Source organism: Malus domestica, chromosome 15 (genome assembly GCF_042453785.1).
Source record: "Malus domestica chromosome 15, GDT2T_hap1".
NCBI classification, from domain to species: Eukaryota; Viridiplantae; Streptophyta; class Magnoliopsida; order Rosales; family Rosaceae; genus Malus; species Malus domestica.
The window spans coordinates 20,065,952-20,083,382 of record NC_091675.1 but is presented as its reverse complement, the minus strand read 5'-3'; the positions used below and the strand labels follow the sequence as shown (position 1 = coordinate 20,083,382).

The 17,431-nt window shown below is 40.0% G+C and overlaps 1 protein-coding gene and 1 long non-coding RNA gene across 2 annotated transcripts; both read left to right on the top strand.

Moving 5' to 3' along the window:
- Nucleotides 1-147: 147 nt before the first annotated feature.
- On the top strand, nucleotides 148-2,842 carry LOC114821707 (uncharacterized). Its single transcript, XR_003769451.2, has 3 exons — nucleotides 148-584; nucleotides 757-893; nucleotides 2,461-2,842. It is a non-coding gene; the product is annotated as an uncharacterized lncRNA (long non-coding RNA).
- Nucleotides 2,843-7,621: 4,779 nt separating this feature from the next.
- On the top strand, nucleotides 7,622-9,165 carry LOC103400189 (WEB family protein At3g51220-like). Its single transcript, XM_008338857.4, has 2 exons — nucleotides 7,622-7,907; nucleotides 8,256-9,165. The coding sequence occupies exons 1-2, from the start codon at nucleotides 7,764-7,766 to the stop codon at nucleotides 8,778-8,780; spliced, it is 669 nt and encodes a 222-aa protein (XP_008337079.1). The 5' UTR covers nucleotides 7,622-7,763; the 3' UTR covers nucleotides 8,781-9,165.
- Nucleotides 9,166-17,431: the final 8,266 nt, after the last annotated feature.

Below are 17,431 nucleotides of genomic sequence, written 5' to 3'. Positions count from 1 at the left end.
ACACAGTGTGTCTCTTTTTTTTTACCCTGTTAGGTTTTTGTTATTACAGGTATGCCATTGTTTTACAAATTATATATATGGATCTTTTTTATTTGTTTCTTTTCTTTCTTCTCCGTTCTCTCTCTTCTCTCTTGCTCATCTCCGTGACTCTGCTAGCGACGACAGCGAGCTGTTGCCGTTCGAACGCCGGCAAATCGGACCTTATCGTTACTGCTAGTCGTCTCCCATTCCTTTCAATATATACTAAAACTCAAATATAACTGAAGCACTGTTCATAAGCACAGTGTGTTTCTTTTTTTTACCCTGTTAGGTTTTTGTTATTATAGGTATGTCATTGTTTTACAAATTATATATATGGATCTTTTTTATTTGTTTCTTTTCTTTCTTCTCCGTTCTCTCTCTTCTCTCTCGCTCCTCTCTGTGACTCTGCTAGCGACGACAGTGAGCTGTTGCCGTCTGAACGCCGGCAAATCGGACCTCATCGTTACCACCAGTCGTCTCCCGTTCATCTCAAGAACAAGAAAGTTGTTGCATGCCTCGAATCGTTATTGTTTCAACGAGGGTTTTCGAACTTAACCCCAATTGTATTTCAATCTCTCTCTTTTTGCATTTTCGATAGGTTACAGTTTTTCACGTTCTATTGATTATGAATTCTAATGTTTTGCGTTCAATTTGGGTTTTTGGAATTTTGAATTTGTACCCTATTTCTTATTTTCCAAAATTATTCCCTAATTTCACATTTTTCATTTTGTACAGGCGTGGGTGAGACGCGTAATTCTACAACCTCTTCAAGGTGTACACGCAGCTAGGAAAATTTCAGCAAGAAAAATCCCCAGAAACTCCTCCTCCTGTTTTGTCATTGATATCTCAGCTCTGTCTCTCTCAATCTTGAGGTACCTGACATTGGCTTCCATTTTCGGTCTGAAATATATAATTATTTATTTGAGTTTGCTGGGATTTATTCAATTCAACCAGGGTAGGTTTTTCAGTTGTTTGGATTATTTTTTATTATTATTAATTTAGATTTCTGGATTTTTTTTGTTGGTATGGTTCATACACAAAGAAAAATTTATGCATTCTTTTGATTATTGGGCATGCATCAAGCTTCCGTCTTTTTTTATTTTTTATTTTTTATGAAATCATGTTCAGTGAACTTATTTTCTAGGGGATTGAATTACCCAGATTGCCCAAATATATATATACACACACACGAACATATTGTTTGAGAAGGCAATTAAAAATTTACTCATTTCTAGAATATATTATATCTGTTTTGTTTTATAAGAAAGTGTAGTACCATCATTATGTCATTGGCTATTCTTAGGAGAATTTGATTGCAAGTTCCTGAGGTTAGCAATTGTAATTAAGATAACAAAAAGATTTGGACTGTCAAATACCTAACATTTCAAAGAAATATACACTAAACCCAACAACATTCCTATGTTCTGTTTAACAGGTTATTGAATGACACCATATTTCAAAAATATTTTAAAATGAGTTGAGGTAATGGATGCTTTGAAAACATTAAGACCCCTAAGATTTTCTTATTAATGTTTAGTTCGGTTCATCTCTTCTTTTTCTGTATGAAGCAATACAACATTTGTGGCTGCTTGAGAGCTTAAAATAAGCCAATGAGAGCTTTTATGATAGATCTCTGGTTATGATTGTAATGAAAAAGTTTGTCATATGATTGTGTCTCAATTGACTTAGTCCTATTGAAAAGGGATCAACTTTTTATCATTGTTTTAAGTATGCTATACACTGGCAAACAAAACTTTGTTCTACATCGCTCATATATATACATGTAATCACTTGATTCACCTATATTATGAGGTATTTGATATGGAGCAGACACAATCATATGACATTGTTGTACTATGCTTAAGAATGTCTAAAACTGAAGAATTTATATGCTTTGTATATATATATATATATATGAAAAGTTGGTTTTGATAGGCATCAAAAGTTTGGCCATAATAATTTGTCGTTACATTAAGATTAATGATTCAATGGGGTTGTGTTTAACTTTTTTGGAGTTTAAATTATGGGAGTTTTAATGAAAAGCCCACGGTACTGTTCATTTTAACAAAAAACCACATTTTTACACTAAAAAGTCAAACCTGGTACTATTCACTTTATCCTTTATTTTGTCCTTATCATTAAAACTCAAAGTTTTCAAGCTCTTTTCATTAGTTTTCCTTTAAATTAAAGGGTTGAGCTTGATGGCTTATACTCTTTTCTTTTTTGCCTTTCCTTTGCTGCATTATGTGTAAAGTTCAAATGGATTCTTTAATTTTTTTAATTTTTTTTTTTAGTTTTTTGGAGTTTTCTTCGGTAAAGTTTGGTTTTTTATGGTGAGTTCTTAACTTGGTTTTGCTTATTTTCTGTCTTCAAATATAAGTTATTCGATGCTTTTCTTTGTTTTTCTCTAATTTTTAAATTTATTTTTTTGCTATTTAGTGTGAGAAAATGGCTTGAAAATTGGAATTTCCAATATTTGGGCAAAGGAAAACAAGAAGAGAACACCAATAGTGGTGACGATGGAGAATCCCTTCTTTGCAGTGGAAATCGACGATCTATGTGCAACATTCAGTGTAGTTTATAAGAGCAGAGGTCAAAATGAAGAATCAATGACATGGGGATTTGTTTAATTTTATCAAGTTTTGTATTGAGGTAAAACTCCCCCCATTTAACATAGTTTTAAATGCTGATTAGTATGTGTGTAAATAAGATTGTGAGCATGGTTGTGTGTATATATATATATATATATATATATATATATATATATACACAGAAACATTGTTGTAATTATGTGTAACTAAAGTTGTAAACACGCGGCATCGCGCGGGCTTTTTTGCTTGTTATAAGACTATATTTTGGAGTAGGATAATTTTTTTTTATTTACTTTAAAGGTGGACAAAACTTATCCATATAGCAGGTGGTATCATAGTTGTTTTTTTAATTGCATTTATAGTTTTACTTCTATATAATTAAAGAGTACATTGTAGTAATGGACTCTTAATTTTAACTCAATTGGAGAAATAGTCTCTCAACTAAAAATCCATTACTATTGGTTCCTCAACTTTAATCCAATTAGGGGAAATGGTCCCTCAACTTTAACTCAATTGTAGCAATGATCATTTCAATATAACTCATTTTCACAAAATTTTGACGAATTAATGAAAATGACCACAACTACAACTTTAACTCAACTATAGCAATAGTCCTTATTTGTACTGTTTGTTTCTCTCTTTTTTTTTCTTTTTTTTTTCTCTCTCTCTCTTCGTTCTCATTGTTGTTCGTGTCTCTCTCTTTCTTTCTCTAACTCCTTCTTCGTGGTTTTCTCTCTCTTTCTCTGATTACCACCCATCGATGGGTCGGCTCAATCCGAGGCTCATATCGATATTGGCATCACTCCACTCCTTTTTTTCGATAGTTTTAGCCTTAACTTAAGGTGTGGTCCATAGGAATTCGTAGCACAGTTTGTAGCTGTGAATTGCCTCAAGATTAGTAGAAGTTTTTTAGAGTTCTTATCACTAGTGGAGAAGATCACAAGGTTAATCTCTAAACCATTGGGAAGGTATAGTTAAGCTTCGGTGGTTGATAGTAAAGAGAAGGCAAAATTGGAGGTGGGCTTTGAAAATCTTGTAGGTTCGAATGAGGCTAACTTGAGAGAAATAGGCAAAAGGTTCAAACAATAAGGAGCTTTTGTCGACGGCGATGAAGGGGGTTGCCGTTGACTAGAGTGTCGAAGAGGGCAATTTTGGGCGGTGCGAAAAAGAGAAATAAAAGGGAAATAATGAGTTTTTGTCCCTCACATAGCAAACAATCTTGGTGAATCAGCTCTTGCAGCACACCAAGATGCAACGTGCCCCAGACAAGGTGTCTAGAAGTAGGATAAAGGCAGACAACGAACCTTTCCAGCAGCGTCCTATCAAGCAACCACTCGACCAATCAAGAATCAAGTGTTCTGGCAATGTACACTCCCGATTGAGCCCTTGAGATAGCGTATACTCTCGTCTTAGCACGCAGAGGAGCGTGCACTCTCGACTAGGCCCACGAATGAGCATACACTCACGGTTAGGGCCACACTCCAATAATCAATATGAGCAACCATCTAGGCCAAATGTTCATTCGCAACTAAGACCGTAAGGAACATCATCAATCTTATATCGGAGTAGGCAACACGACGAACGGAGAGAAGTAGTCACTTCATCCGGCTTAAGTTCAACCGGCAGTCTGCGAGTAATTCGCTCGCCTGCTAGGAACGTACTACATGCACCTCAATCGCGACATAGATGAGCCGAGCACATGAAGGAGAAGCCTAGAACAATAAGTCACGATCAAAGGCAGCCGAAAGCTCTGCTGCCCCACTAAAGGAAAATTCAGGAAGAAGTTAGAGACCTCTGACCAAACAATTGTACGATTTCAAGCACAACGAAACTACTGACGAGGCGCTCCGACGAGACATAACCAACATAAGCCGGTCACCTTTCATTGACAAGATCAAGCAGATAGGACTATTTCACATAGATTGTTGAATACAAAGATTACTTCTGTTCCGACAAACGCACCAGCTTAGCCTAATAGCGTGCCAGGGGCAGACAAGGACCAGAAGGACACACCAGCCGAACTACCATGAACCGGGGGCATGCCTTGTTCTCAACACTCTAGACAATTCAATACTGAAGCAACACATCACCAGTAGCCGAGTGTCACGAACCTAATGGTCCAATTCCTCTTGCTGTGCACAATCTAACCCAAGTCAACCCCAGCTTTGTGCTTACAGCCGTGCCAACCTGCTCCACTGCTCCCAGCAGCCCTTAATCTGTCACTATGGCTCAGAATTATGCCTTCTTGCTCCACGACTCCCAGCAGCCCTTGATCTGTCACCATGGCTCTTAACTATGCCGATCTTGCACCACGGTTCCCAACCATGCTGATCTTGCCCTGTGGCTCCTAATCGTGCCAACCAAGCCTATGGCAATCCAAACTTTAAAGCATTCAATGATGAAGCAGAAGGTAAGGTTTTATTAGCAGCCCTTGCTAGAGAAAAACTTAGCGGTGAAGAAGTTTGTAATCCATTCAAATTCTCAGCTGATCACCAACCAAGCTTCAAAAGAGCACATAACGAAACATCTAATAATGGCACAATACTTGAAGAAAGTCTGGGAGTAGCTCATCGCGCTTCCCACTTACACCCTTACGCGGGTTCCACAAGCAATTTGAAGTCTCAAGTAGATCGCCGGACAAGACCTCACAGGCTGAGGATTATTTCAGTTGTCCAGCTTTCCTCAGCTGCGCTCACGACAATGACTTCCATGCTCTCCAATGCAAGAGGATAAACTAATCCCCCGACGCCCATCAGGGTAAGCTCTCCAATGCAAGAATGTAAACTAATTGATCTCCAGTGTAAGAGGTTAAACTAATTGCTCTCCAGTGCGATAGGGTAAACTAATTCCTCAACACCTATATGTGTAAGCTCTCCAATGCGAGAGGGTAAACTAACTACTCTCTATTGTGAGAGGGTAAACTAATTCCCCGACACCCATCTGGGTAAGCTCTCCAGTGTGAGAGGGTAAACTAATTGTTCTTTAGTGCGAGAAGGTAAATTAATAGCTTTCCAGTGCAAAAAGGTAAACCAATTCCCTGACACTCATATGGGTATCCTCTCCAGTGCGAGAAGACAAACTAATTACTCTCTAGTGCGAGAGGGTAAACCAATTTCCCGACACCCATATAGGTCTGCTTTCTAGTGCGAGAGGGTAAACCAATTCCTCGACACCCATATGGGTAAGCTCTCCAATGTGAGAGGGTAAACTAATTGCTCTCCAGTGCGAGAGGGTAAACTAATTCCTCGACGCCTATATGGGTAAGCTCTCTAGTACGAGAAGGCCACATGGCTCAAAAGATTAAATGCTTGAAGACTAACTAGGCAGCGAATGGTCAAGGGGCAACAACCACTTTGCACTCAACAGTTCGCTCATTTGACACTTCATCTTCAGCAGCTCCGAGCTTGGCAATTCCATCATTGACTGCTCCATCTACGGCAGCTGAGAAATCACACTCAGGCAGTTTTCTCATTTTTAGCAAGCAGCCCAGATGAGGAAGCTTAAACCGTGGCCCATGTCACGCCACTTCCTCAGCCCATGCCAAGCCAGTCCTTGGCGTCAATCAAGTCGAGCAGCACAAGCAATGGCCCTTGCCACACCACCTTCTTGGCCCATGCCAAGCCGACTCTTGGCCTCTGCCAACCGAAGTACCGTACTACCTCGATGGCTGCCCCGCGGCTGCATTACCCAAGAAGAAGATAAGGAGAATTAAGTTTTTCTTACATCGGTGCAACGTAGAGAAGACAAAGAAATCAATGGAAGACAGTTCTTTGCACGGGCAAGCAAAAAAGAGCGTTAGGGGAGGGGGAACAAATATCCTCTAGTTTTTTCTCTTTCTTGTAGGGACAAATGATTGCCCTCCGAAGTTGATTTAATCCCCTACTTAAGGTAGGTTTAAATAGGCTTTGGAGGCGATTTATTTCCATTTCCTAGAAGAATCTAATTCCAAATCCAAGTGAGAATCTGCATCAAAGCTGGAGATCTCTACACTTGCTGTCTTTTCCTGCGAGCAACCCAACAAGTGTGGGGGCATTTGTGGAGTAAAAAATAATCAAGAAAATTATGGAGGCGACACGTGTACTTTTGGGTGAAAAAGGACAGTATTACCCTCAAGGCACACCAGAACTTCTACGCGCAAGCAGTGGACAATCATGGCATAATCAAGGTCAAAAGTGATCAAAATAGGTATTTATTCAAAACCTATTTCATTCATCCTTATCAAATCCTCCCCACAAGGTAACTTTCAATTATTCATTCAAAATAGGATTAATTACCTAATTAATTAATTGATTAATTTCCTAATTAATTAATTAATTAATTAATTTTCTAATTAATTTCCTAATTCATTGCAAGATATTATTTTGACATAATATCTTGCAATTACACCCAAAAACCACCATATGTGGCTATTTCCCATCTCTCCAAAGGGGGCTGGCCACACCCCTATATATGGTCCCTCATTTCTCCAAAAACCTAAGTCCATTCTTCTCCTAAAATTCTCTAAACACTTTCTCTCTCAAATTCTAGCTTTGACATCGGAGGTTCTTTGGCCAAAGCCCCCCCCCACCAATTCATCGTGGGCACGTGAGGCTCTTGGCCTTAACCTTAGGTGTTAATTGTTTTGCAGGTAAATTTTCGTCCAAGAAGAAGAAGGCGGAAATTTGCATCAACATTTATACCGAAATTATTGTACATGTATAAGTTTTGTCTCTATATAGAGAACATATGATCAATGCTTAATCCGGAGAATAAGGAATTAAGGATATAAAAAATATTAGCGTTTATTAAGTGTTACACAATTTAAGAAGTGTGCAATATCCATCCCAGAGTACACATTGAATTTTGTTTAGCAAAAAGGATGGAAGCCCAAGTTCTTGCTAGAAGTTAATAACTAACAAAATGATCAAGATGGTCCAACCACCCTTGTCAACTTCAATTAACAAAATTCAGTGAAGTGGACGCCAAGGAAACAAAACCCCCCATATGATCATTTTTCTTAACTTCCTTTAAGTAAAGCCAATCTCACACCACACCATCCGTTTCCAACGACCTCCTCTTGCAGCTATAGCTCCCCGTTTTGAAATTTGTATTAAGAGGACCTTCACTCAGTAACTCCAACATTAGCATCTCTCCTTAATTAGTTTGCCAACCATGAACGCCGACGAGAGTAAATTGGTTGTCATGGGCCGGGCAGAGATCGACACCCGAGCGCCTTTCAAGTCCGTCAAAGAAGCGGTCATGTTGTTCGGGGAAAGAGTTTTGGTCGGAGAAATATATGCCAAGCAGCTCAAAGAGGTAAGCTAGCTTTTCCCCTTAAATATTTTTGTATTTCTTATAATTAATATGGTATCAGAGCCTAAACAAATGTGCTTTGCTAAACGCAGTGAGAACCCTTGGTTTTTGGATCTCTCCACACTCTAAGTTCTCCGTGCACCCATAGGGCATGTACTAAAACCATTCCTCCGTCAAGACCATCACTCCGAAACCCACCCACCAGTCCGATCATGTCACGCATTTTTTCATGTCAACCACTGACCAAAAACCCATCACCATTAAACCACTTTGCTTGAATTTTCGTTTCTCAACGTACAACTTATTGTCACATAATGTAAATTTATAATGTATTATTATTTTCTATGTCAGATTGGAGCTGCAGTGTCCAATGATACTACTAATGGAGATGCTGCTCAGTCAAGAATCGAGGTCTTAACATCGGAGCTCGAAGAAACAAAGAAAAGTCTTCAGAAAGTTAGAGAAGAAAACAAGTCAATGGCATATTGCATCAAGTCACTCAGAGAAGATCTTGACCGTTCAAAACAAGAGCTCCACAAGTACTTGAAGGCAAGAGAGTTTGATGATCAGAAGCACCGAGTAGATCCTGAGATTGAAGAAGATTTTAAGTTCATTGCGGACAGAGACACGAAGTTCGAAAACAAGAAAATGTTGAGCCAAGAGGCTGAGGAGTTTGTGCAGAAGAAAAGATATGTGAAGTTTGCAAGTCCTGCTTCGTTGGCTCAGGTTATTGTTAACAAAGAAGGGTCGCTTGAGGGATATGGAAACCCTAGTTCGGTCAGGAAGACAAATAAGAAGAAGCCTTTGATGCCTATGATTGGGTGGCTTTTTTCAAAAAATAAGGCAATTCAAGAAGGTGAGTCTTCAAGAGCCTAAGGCTCTCATGAGCGAGAAAGTCTTGTGTACAACTATCGCATGATATCTCTCTTTTAAGCGGATAAGATTACAGGCGGAGATGGAAGAAACAAAAATATAAGGGCTTTGTTTGTGTGATTGTGGTTGGAACAGGTGGCTTGTGTGGCTTACCGACGCTAGAATTCCCCCTAGTTACTAGATTATGCAAGATATTAAGTAGATATTTTGCCTTAATAATTTTTTTCTTCTCATTATCTAGAAAATAAAGGAATATTGCTTCAATTTTGTAAGTTTGTAAGACAGGCTTGGCCCTAAAGCTGAAAGAAGAACGTTGTAAGTGTGCTAGACCTTCTACAATTGAAAATGAGAGCATATGTAATAATACGGGCTAAAGAAGCATTTGCCATTGTGATGTGCTCATGAAAACCCACAAAGAAAACCAATACAACGAAGAAGGATAGAACTATTAACCTAAATGATGTGACGGGATGATGATTGAATTTCTTTATTAATTATTTAAATAATGAAGTTAACCATCAACCGACACATCATGTATCTAAAAAATCTTAACTACATTAATAAAGTAAATTTACACAAACTAAGTTTTACCCTTTTTTTTTTCAAATCCTCACCCAAAGGTGATCCTAACATCCTCTAATTTTGAAAAATAAAATATAAAAATGAAAACTTCTCTCTCTAATCCACATTCCTTTTTTTTTTCTCCCTTTCTCCTTCTCATTTTAAAATAAAATAAAATTTATTTTCACACAAAGTGTGGGGCATATGCTAGTATAGTTTTAAGAAGGTCTAATTGGATTATTAGTCCTCGTGGTGATACGGTAGTTGGAAGATAGCCCATGTGGTAAAAAAAAAAAAGATTTAAGCCTCTGTGGTGAAGTCTGTTATGATTTATGCCCAAAATTGAAAATTTCATCAAAACCTTCGATTGATTATTAGCATGTGAGTCATACATATTAGGCTAAAACGGAACTCTTCATACACATATTAAGCTGAAACATAACTTTCCGTTAATTGTTAGTACATGGGGCTGGCTGACATGCTAATAATTAAGGAAGTTGACAGAATTTTCAATTTTTGGCATAAATCCTAACATGTTTCACTATAGGGGCTTAAATCCTTTTTTTTTTTTTTTTACTACATGAACTATCTTCTAATTACTCTATCACCACAAAGATTATTAATCCAGTTAAGCCTAACAAAAATAGTCACTCTAGCATCACTTTTATTTATTTATTGAGGTATTTGTTGAACCCCCTCCCATGCCCCTCCCTCCAAACTTGTAAGTATCTGTCAATTTCTCTATGAACTTTAATTTTCACAAATTAGCCCATGAACCTTTTTTTTTTGTCAAGAGCCCATGAACTTTTATAATTTTCCCAATTTTACCTAACTTTAGTTTCAGCCAATTACGTCCCTGAACTTTTATAATTGGCCAATTTCTCCCCTGATGTTAGATTTTTGTATTAAATTTTCCATCCATCATGGTCACATGCATGACACATGGCAATTGTCTGAGGGCAAAAAGCCAATTTTATCCCTAATGTGGACAACGTATTATTTTTTTCTTTTTCTCTTCCACTTATCACTCCATACACTTTTTGTTTGAATTTTATCCATAATGTGGACAACTATAAATTTTTTCCACGGTCTTGCTTTTTCAACAACATGTTGGGGGTTGTGATGTCATTTCATTAGCCTTCCTTGTGACTTAATTAACTTAACCATTTCGTTCACCAATTTGAATTGAAGACTCAAATTCAAATAAGAAAAATAATTACTAACCTCAGCAAATTCATTATTAGAAACTGGCCAATTATAAACACTCATGGGGATAATTAGTTAAAATTAGAGTTCATGGAGAAAATTGGTCAATTATAAAAGTTAAGGAGTGTAATCGGCTAAAATTAAAGTTCATAAGAAAAATTGACAGCTCTTTACAAGCTCGGAAGAAAGTCAACTAATACCTCTTTATTTATTTATTTATTTATTATAACGTTAATCCTATAATCACGTTCATGGCATGAATTCCATATGGCGTATAGTCAACGCAAGTACTCCCTCAATATTTTGCATATGCAAAACTAGCAACAAACAGACCGATAGCAAATCCAATTGGAAGCATGATGGAGACATTGAACCCCACGAACCCTAGTTACTCTGCCTCATCTCTCATATACCGCAATTATTTATTATTTGTAACTTAATGAGAATCCTCTTTGTGAGGATTCCGAAGATTCTCCAATCACATCCGTTCATCGTAAATCATTTGGTCAGTTTTCGTCAGGTACTTGTAGAGCAAAAAATAATCAAGAAAAATATAGAGGCGACACATGAATTTTTTGGTTAAAAAGACAAGATTACCCTAGAGGCACATCGGGGCTCCTACACGTGAGCAGCAAACAATCACCACTCAATCAAGGTCAAAAGTGATCAAAATAAGTATTTATTCAAAACTTATTTCATTCATCCTCATCAAATCCTCCCCACAAGGTAACCTCAAAATTTTCATTCAAAATAGGATTAATTACCTAAATTAATTAATTGATTTTCGAATTAATTAATTAATTTCCTAATTGATTGCAAGATATTATGGTGACATAATATCTTGCAATTACACCCTAAAATCACCAAATGTGGCCGGTTCCCACCTCTCCAAAGAGGGCCGGCCACACCCCTATAAATACCACTTCGCTTCTCCAAAAACCTAAGTTGAATCCTCTTGCAAAATTCTCCAAATTCTCTTAACAATTTTCCCTCAAAATTCTAACTTTAGCATCGGAGGTTCTTCGGCCAAAGCCCCCCTCCCAATTCATTGTGGTCGTGTGAGAATCTTGGTCTTGACCTAAGGTGTTAATTGTTTTTGCAGGTGCATTTTCGTCCAAGAACAAGAAGGAAGAAATTTGCATCCACAAATTGGTGTTTTCATTGAGAGTTGAGTCACACATTCGTAGAAGACTCTCGAATCCAAGGTTTTTCGTTTTCTTGTTCATTTGTAGATTTTTTGTACGTTCTTATTCTTGGAATTTTTCTTTCCAAAAATTCTTCGATAAAACGTAAAAGAAAAGTACAATGGCAAGAGATTCGGAAACCTCGACAAACAAAAATTCCAACGTTCAAGAATTAGAACCGCGGCGATCTACAAGGCTCAACACAACGATGAGTGGAGGGGCACCACCGTGGCAATCACCATGGTGGCCACCTTCGACAAAACCCACGACCCAAACTGTGTCACTTTAACCTTTAAGGGCCCAAGCCCAAGCTGAGCCGCCTAAACCCAATGCGAGCCCAACGCGTTGCCAAGCCGAGCCCTAGCCTCGCACCCACGCCACCCGCCGAGCAACCCACTCTCGTGGCCCAGCCTGCTCCCGTGGCCTTTTAAGTAGCCCAAATCAGTCCAAGATTAGTTCAATCGTCCTGATTTCAAATTTATGGGCATATGATTGAACCAGGGGCATTTTCACCATATTTCTCTGCGGATTTAACATTTTCCAACTCAAATCTCGTGCACAGAGTCTACCACACTTCCACTACTCAAGAAGGCGCATTCATTTTAAGCTCTTCCAACCCCAATGAAGAACAACACTTGTCTCGACAAGTCATATAGTTGACGAGCACCCTTGCACAACAGACGACCTTGGTAAATCAGCTCTTGTAGCGCACCAAAATGTAACATGCTCCAGACGAGGTGTCCTGAAGTAGAACAAGGGCAGACGAATAACCTCTATAGTGGCCTCCTATCAAATAGCCACTCGACCACCCACTAACCGAGTGTACGAGCAGTGTACACTCCCGATTGGGCCCCTGAGATAAAGTATACTCCCGTCTTAATGCGCAGAGGAACGGGCACTCTCGACTAGGCTCATGGATAAGCATACATTCACGGTTAAGGCTACACTCTGATAGTCAACATGAGCAACCTTCCAAGCGAAGTGTTCATTCGTGGCTAGGCCCGTAAAGAGCATTATCCACCTCACATCGGAGTTTTGATGATCTTTCCTTGGTTTTCACCAAAGAATACTCATCCTATCGCTCGATCAAGAAAAAGTTTGACCATTTGTTCAATATGAATAAGAATCCAAAGGAGTCACTCCGCGACTACGTGAAAAAAATCAAAGCAAAGAAGGCAAAGATTGTCGAATGCGATGACTCGATAGCAAGTGCAGCCTTCCAAAAAAGACTTCCAACAGACCACCTACTATTAGGAGAATTGATCATGAAAGAAAATCTAACTCTGGTAGACTCTTTCACTCTAGCAAAGAAGCATGCACTTTAGGACGAAACTCGATGAGCAAATAAGGCGCCCTAGTAGCCTCGAAAAAAGGCTAAGCGTAGGGACCAACCCACGACCAAGGAAGGCCTGACGACCAAGAATTACTCTAAGTTCTCAATCCCGATCTACCAAATCCTCCGCGACATCAGGAAATATCAATGTTTCAAGCCGCCAAAACAATCAAAATGAGATACTTCCAAGTTGGATCACACCAAGTATTGCGTATTCCATCGAGTACCTGGTCACACAACCGACGATTGCTACACTTGGAAGAACTACCTGGAGAAGCTCGTGAAAGAAGGCAAGGTCGACAGATACTTGGACAAGCTAGCTACGCAGCCTAAAAGGAACGCAGACGATGACGAAAAGCCGCCAACCAAAACGATTCGGAACAATGGCATCTTCGTCAAATCCGAGCACTTAGGGGCCACCAACAACTCCAAAAAAAAAAGATCCAACATGCTATACTAGTCTCACAGGTCCAAGCAGTCGACACCCAACCTGGACCCATCGTTGGCTTCACCGAGCAAGATGCAGAAAACATCGACTTCCCACACGACGATGCATTAGTAGTATCTATCCAACTAGCTATGTTATAATCGAAGAATGATGGTTGACAATGGAAGTACGGTCAACCTACTTCAGCTCTCAATAATTCAGAAGATAGGCCTGGAAAGCATAATCATACGCCGAGTGGAGGTACTCACCAGATTCAACGGACACACCTCGACTACCATCGGCCACATCACCCTTGACGTGAAAACACCGCCAGTTGTCTCAAAGAAGACGTTCACGATCATAAGTGACTTATTTCCCTATAATGGGATTCTTGGGAGACATTGGTTGATTAAGCTGGATGTCGTCACTTCCGTCAAGTATAAAAAATCCAATTCCGCATCCCGGGAGGAGGAGTTAAAGAAATCAAGTCTGACCAGGCCGTATGTCGACGATGCACTGTGTAGGTACTGAAAGAATCAAAGAAGAAGACATTTACCCCCGTAGAGGCTACTAAGGTCCGAAAAGACGAAGAAGTTACCTAATAGCAATTATAATAAGCGGATCATGAAAATGGTGCCCAAACAGACGAGATGGGATGGAAACCCGAAGAAGACGCTGAGGACATCATTCTGAATCCCTAGGAACAGGAAAATACGGCTAGAATCGACTCACATCTAAGCACAATCGGGAAAGAAAAACTTTTGGCTTTTCTTAGGGAAAATCGTGATATCTTTGCGTGGTCACCTTCCGGCATACTCGGCAGTGAACCTAAGATAGTTTGCCATAAGTTACACGTCGACCCCGCAGCCAAACCGGTGATCCAGAAAAGAAGGCATTTTGCACCTGAACAAGTAACGATCATCGAAGTAGAAATTGACAAGCTACTGGAAGCCGAATTTATAGAAGAGGTAGCACATTTAACATGGCTTGCTAACATTGTGCCAGTAAAGAAGAAAGAGAAGGGCAAATGAAGGGTTTGCGTATATTACATCGACATCAACAAATCATGCCCAAATGATCCTTATCCACTTCCCCGAATCGATCTATTAGTAGATTCAACTTCTAGGAACCAGCTGCTTAGCTTCTTTGATACATACTCCGACTACAACCAAATAGCCATGTATGAGCCCGACAAGGAGAAAACCACGTTCATGATCGAGCGAGGCACCTATTGCTACAAGGTCATGCCCTTTGGCTTTAAGAATACGGGAGCCATTTACCAAAGGTTAGTATATATAATGTTCAAGAAGCAAATTTGGGTAACCATTGAGGTCTATGTTGACGACATCATGGTGAAGGGCAAGCAGCGATCAGACCATATCGGCAACCTGGCAAAAACTTTCAACATCCTTAGAAAGTACAAGATGAAGCTGAATCCCGCTAAATGCATATTTAAAGTATCTTCAGGTAGATTCTTAGGATACCTAGTAACCCAACGAGGAATCAAAGCATATCCCAAGAAAATCCGAGTAATCCTAGAAATGAAATTTCCAAGCATCTTAAAGGAGATCCAAAGCTTAACTGGACGAGCAGCCGCCCTTAATCGTTTTTTCTTGTGGTCTACCGATCGATGCAAACCCTTTTTCAAGGCCATCAAGAGGGCACAACAAGACAAATGGGATAATGAGTGCGGAAAATCTTTCCAATACCTAAAGAAGTATCTTACATCACCTTCCTTACTATCCAAGCCGGAAGCAGCAGATGACTTATACATCTACTTGGCAACCTTAAAAGTAGCAGTGAGTTATGCCCTTATGCAGAAACTAGTTGTTGTGGCTAGGGGTGATGAAGTAGGCGTTGGAACTTGGCCAATACTATTTAGTTTTTCAACCCTGTACGACGATAAAGGCCCAAACCTTGGCAGACTTTATAGCGGAATTCACTCATAGCCTAGGTGACGCAACAGAGCAACCTAACGACGCCCCGAAAGCAGCCGAGCACACCTTAGCCACACTTGTTCCACTCGATGAAGACTTCTAGCATTTGCATGTCAACGACGCATCCAACTATAACAGCTCAAGAGCAGGCATGATCCTTGTCTTCGATGCTCGAGCAGGCGATCACTCTAAGCTTCAAAGCATCCAACAACGAAGCAAAGTACGAGGCCCTACTAACATGCCTCTGAATGGTAAAAGACTTGACGATGAAGAAGCTCGAAATTCATTCTAATTCCCAACTAATAACCAGCCAGACTACTGGGGAATACACGGTAAAACATCCAAAGATTGTGTAATACCTAGAGAAGGTACGCAAGCAACTTGAGACATTTCAGGCTTACACTCCTACTCAAGTTTCGCTGGCAAATAACGCACACGCAGACGCATTAGCCGGTCTAGGCTCCGCCCTCGACTACTAACACAAACGCTTTATCCCGGTGGAGTATCTAGACAAGCCAAGCATAGAGGCGGAGCCAGCAACCGAAATGTCACATGTTAGTATAACTCCCAACTAGGAAAGTTTTATTATAGACTACTTGGTTAATGGCACACTCATCACAGAAAGGTTGGAGTCTAGAAAACTCAAAATAAAAGCAACACGCTACTACATGTGGAATGACATTCTCGTCCGAATATCTTACACCGGACCACGTTTCCGCTACCTAGCGCTTCCTGATGACCTAAAGGTTCTAAACTCAATTCATGAAGGCATTTGTGGAAATCATTCCGAAGGCCAATCCTTAGCACATAAAGCTCTTAATGCAGGCTATTACTAGCCTACCATGCACCAAGAAGCTAAGGAGTTAGTACAAAAGTGTGACCGCTGCCAACGTTACAAACCTGTATCAACACTGCCTACTAGCGAACTACACCCTCAGACGAGTCCTTGGCCGTTCATGCAGTGGGCAATCGACCTGGTATGGCTAATGTCGCCCGTTACTGAGGGCAGAGACATGATGATCATGGCAATCGATTACTTCACCAAATAGGTAGAAGCAGAGCCCATGATAACCATGACTCAAACAAACATAAAGCGCTTCATATGAAGGAACATCATTTGCCGATTTGGCATGCCTTAGCCCATCGTCACTGACAACGACCATAATTCATGGGCAAAGATTTGGCGAAGTTCTTCCAAAAGTATGGTATCAAGCAGCACATATTCATGTCGAGGCAATGGGCAGGCCGAAGCATCCAACACGATGATCCTCCACTGCCTCAAGAAATCCTTCTCCGACAAAAAGGAAAAATAGCCAGACAAACTCTTCAGATGTCTATGGGTATATCGCACCACTAAAAGACGAGCAACCGATGAGACTCATTTCTCTTTGGCATTTTATTCAAAAGCAATCATTCCTCCTAACATTATCGTGCCAAGTATCAGCACTCTACTGCCAAGCATTGAGTAAAACAGTAAGGAGATGGCCACAAAAAGATGGATCCCATAGAGAAGGCTCCAAAAAGATGGATCCCATCTGAGAAGGTTCGTACAAAATCAGCAGATTAGGCGGCAAAGGTAATTACACATTCACCACCATAAACGACAAAGAGATCGAATAGCAGTGGAATGCCTACAATCTGAGAAAGTGCCATGTGTGACCTCCTGCTACATCAAGGCCCGAATAACTTGAGCAGCTTAACGAGCACCACCTCGCAAGCCAAGAATTATCAAGTTATTATGTAGTTTCTACTGTACAGCTAAGTTTTCGTTCGTTTCACTTGTTTTTCAACGAGGAATTCAGAAGTAATTTACAACTTGGCTCGACTACATGTCTACAACAACATCACTCCTGCACTTCAAAAGAAGACTGCACCCTTCTTAGGGACTCATCGCAGGAATTGCGCCCCCCGAAGGACCAACCATGCTCTCCAGTGTGAAAGAGTAAACCAATTCCCCAACACCCATATTGGTTTGCTCTCCAAAGCGAGAGGAAAAACTCAAAACT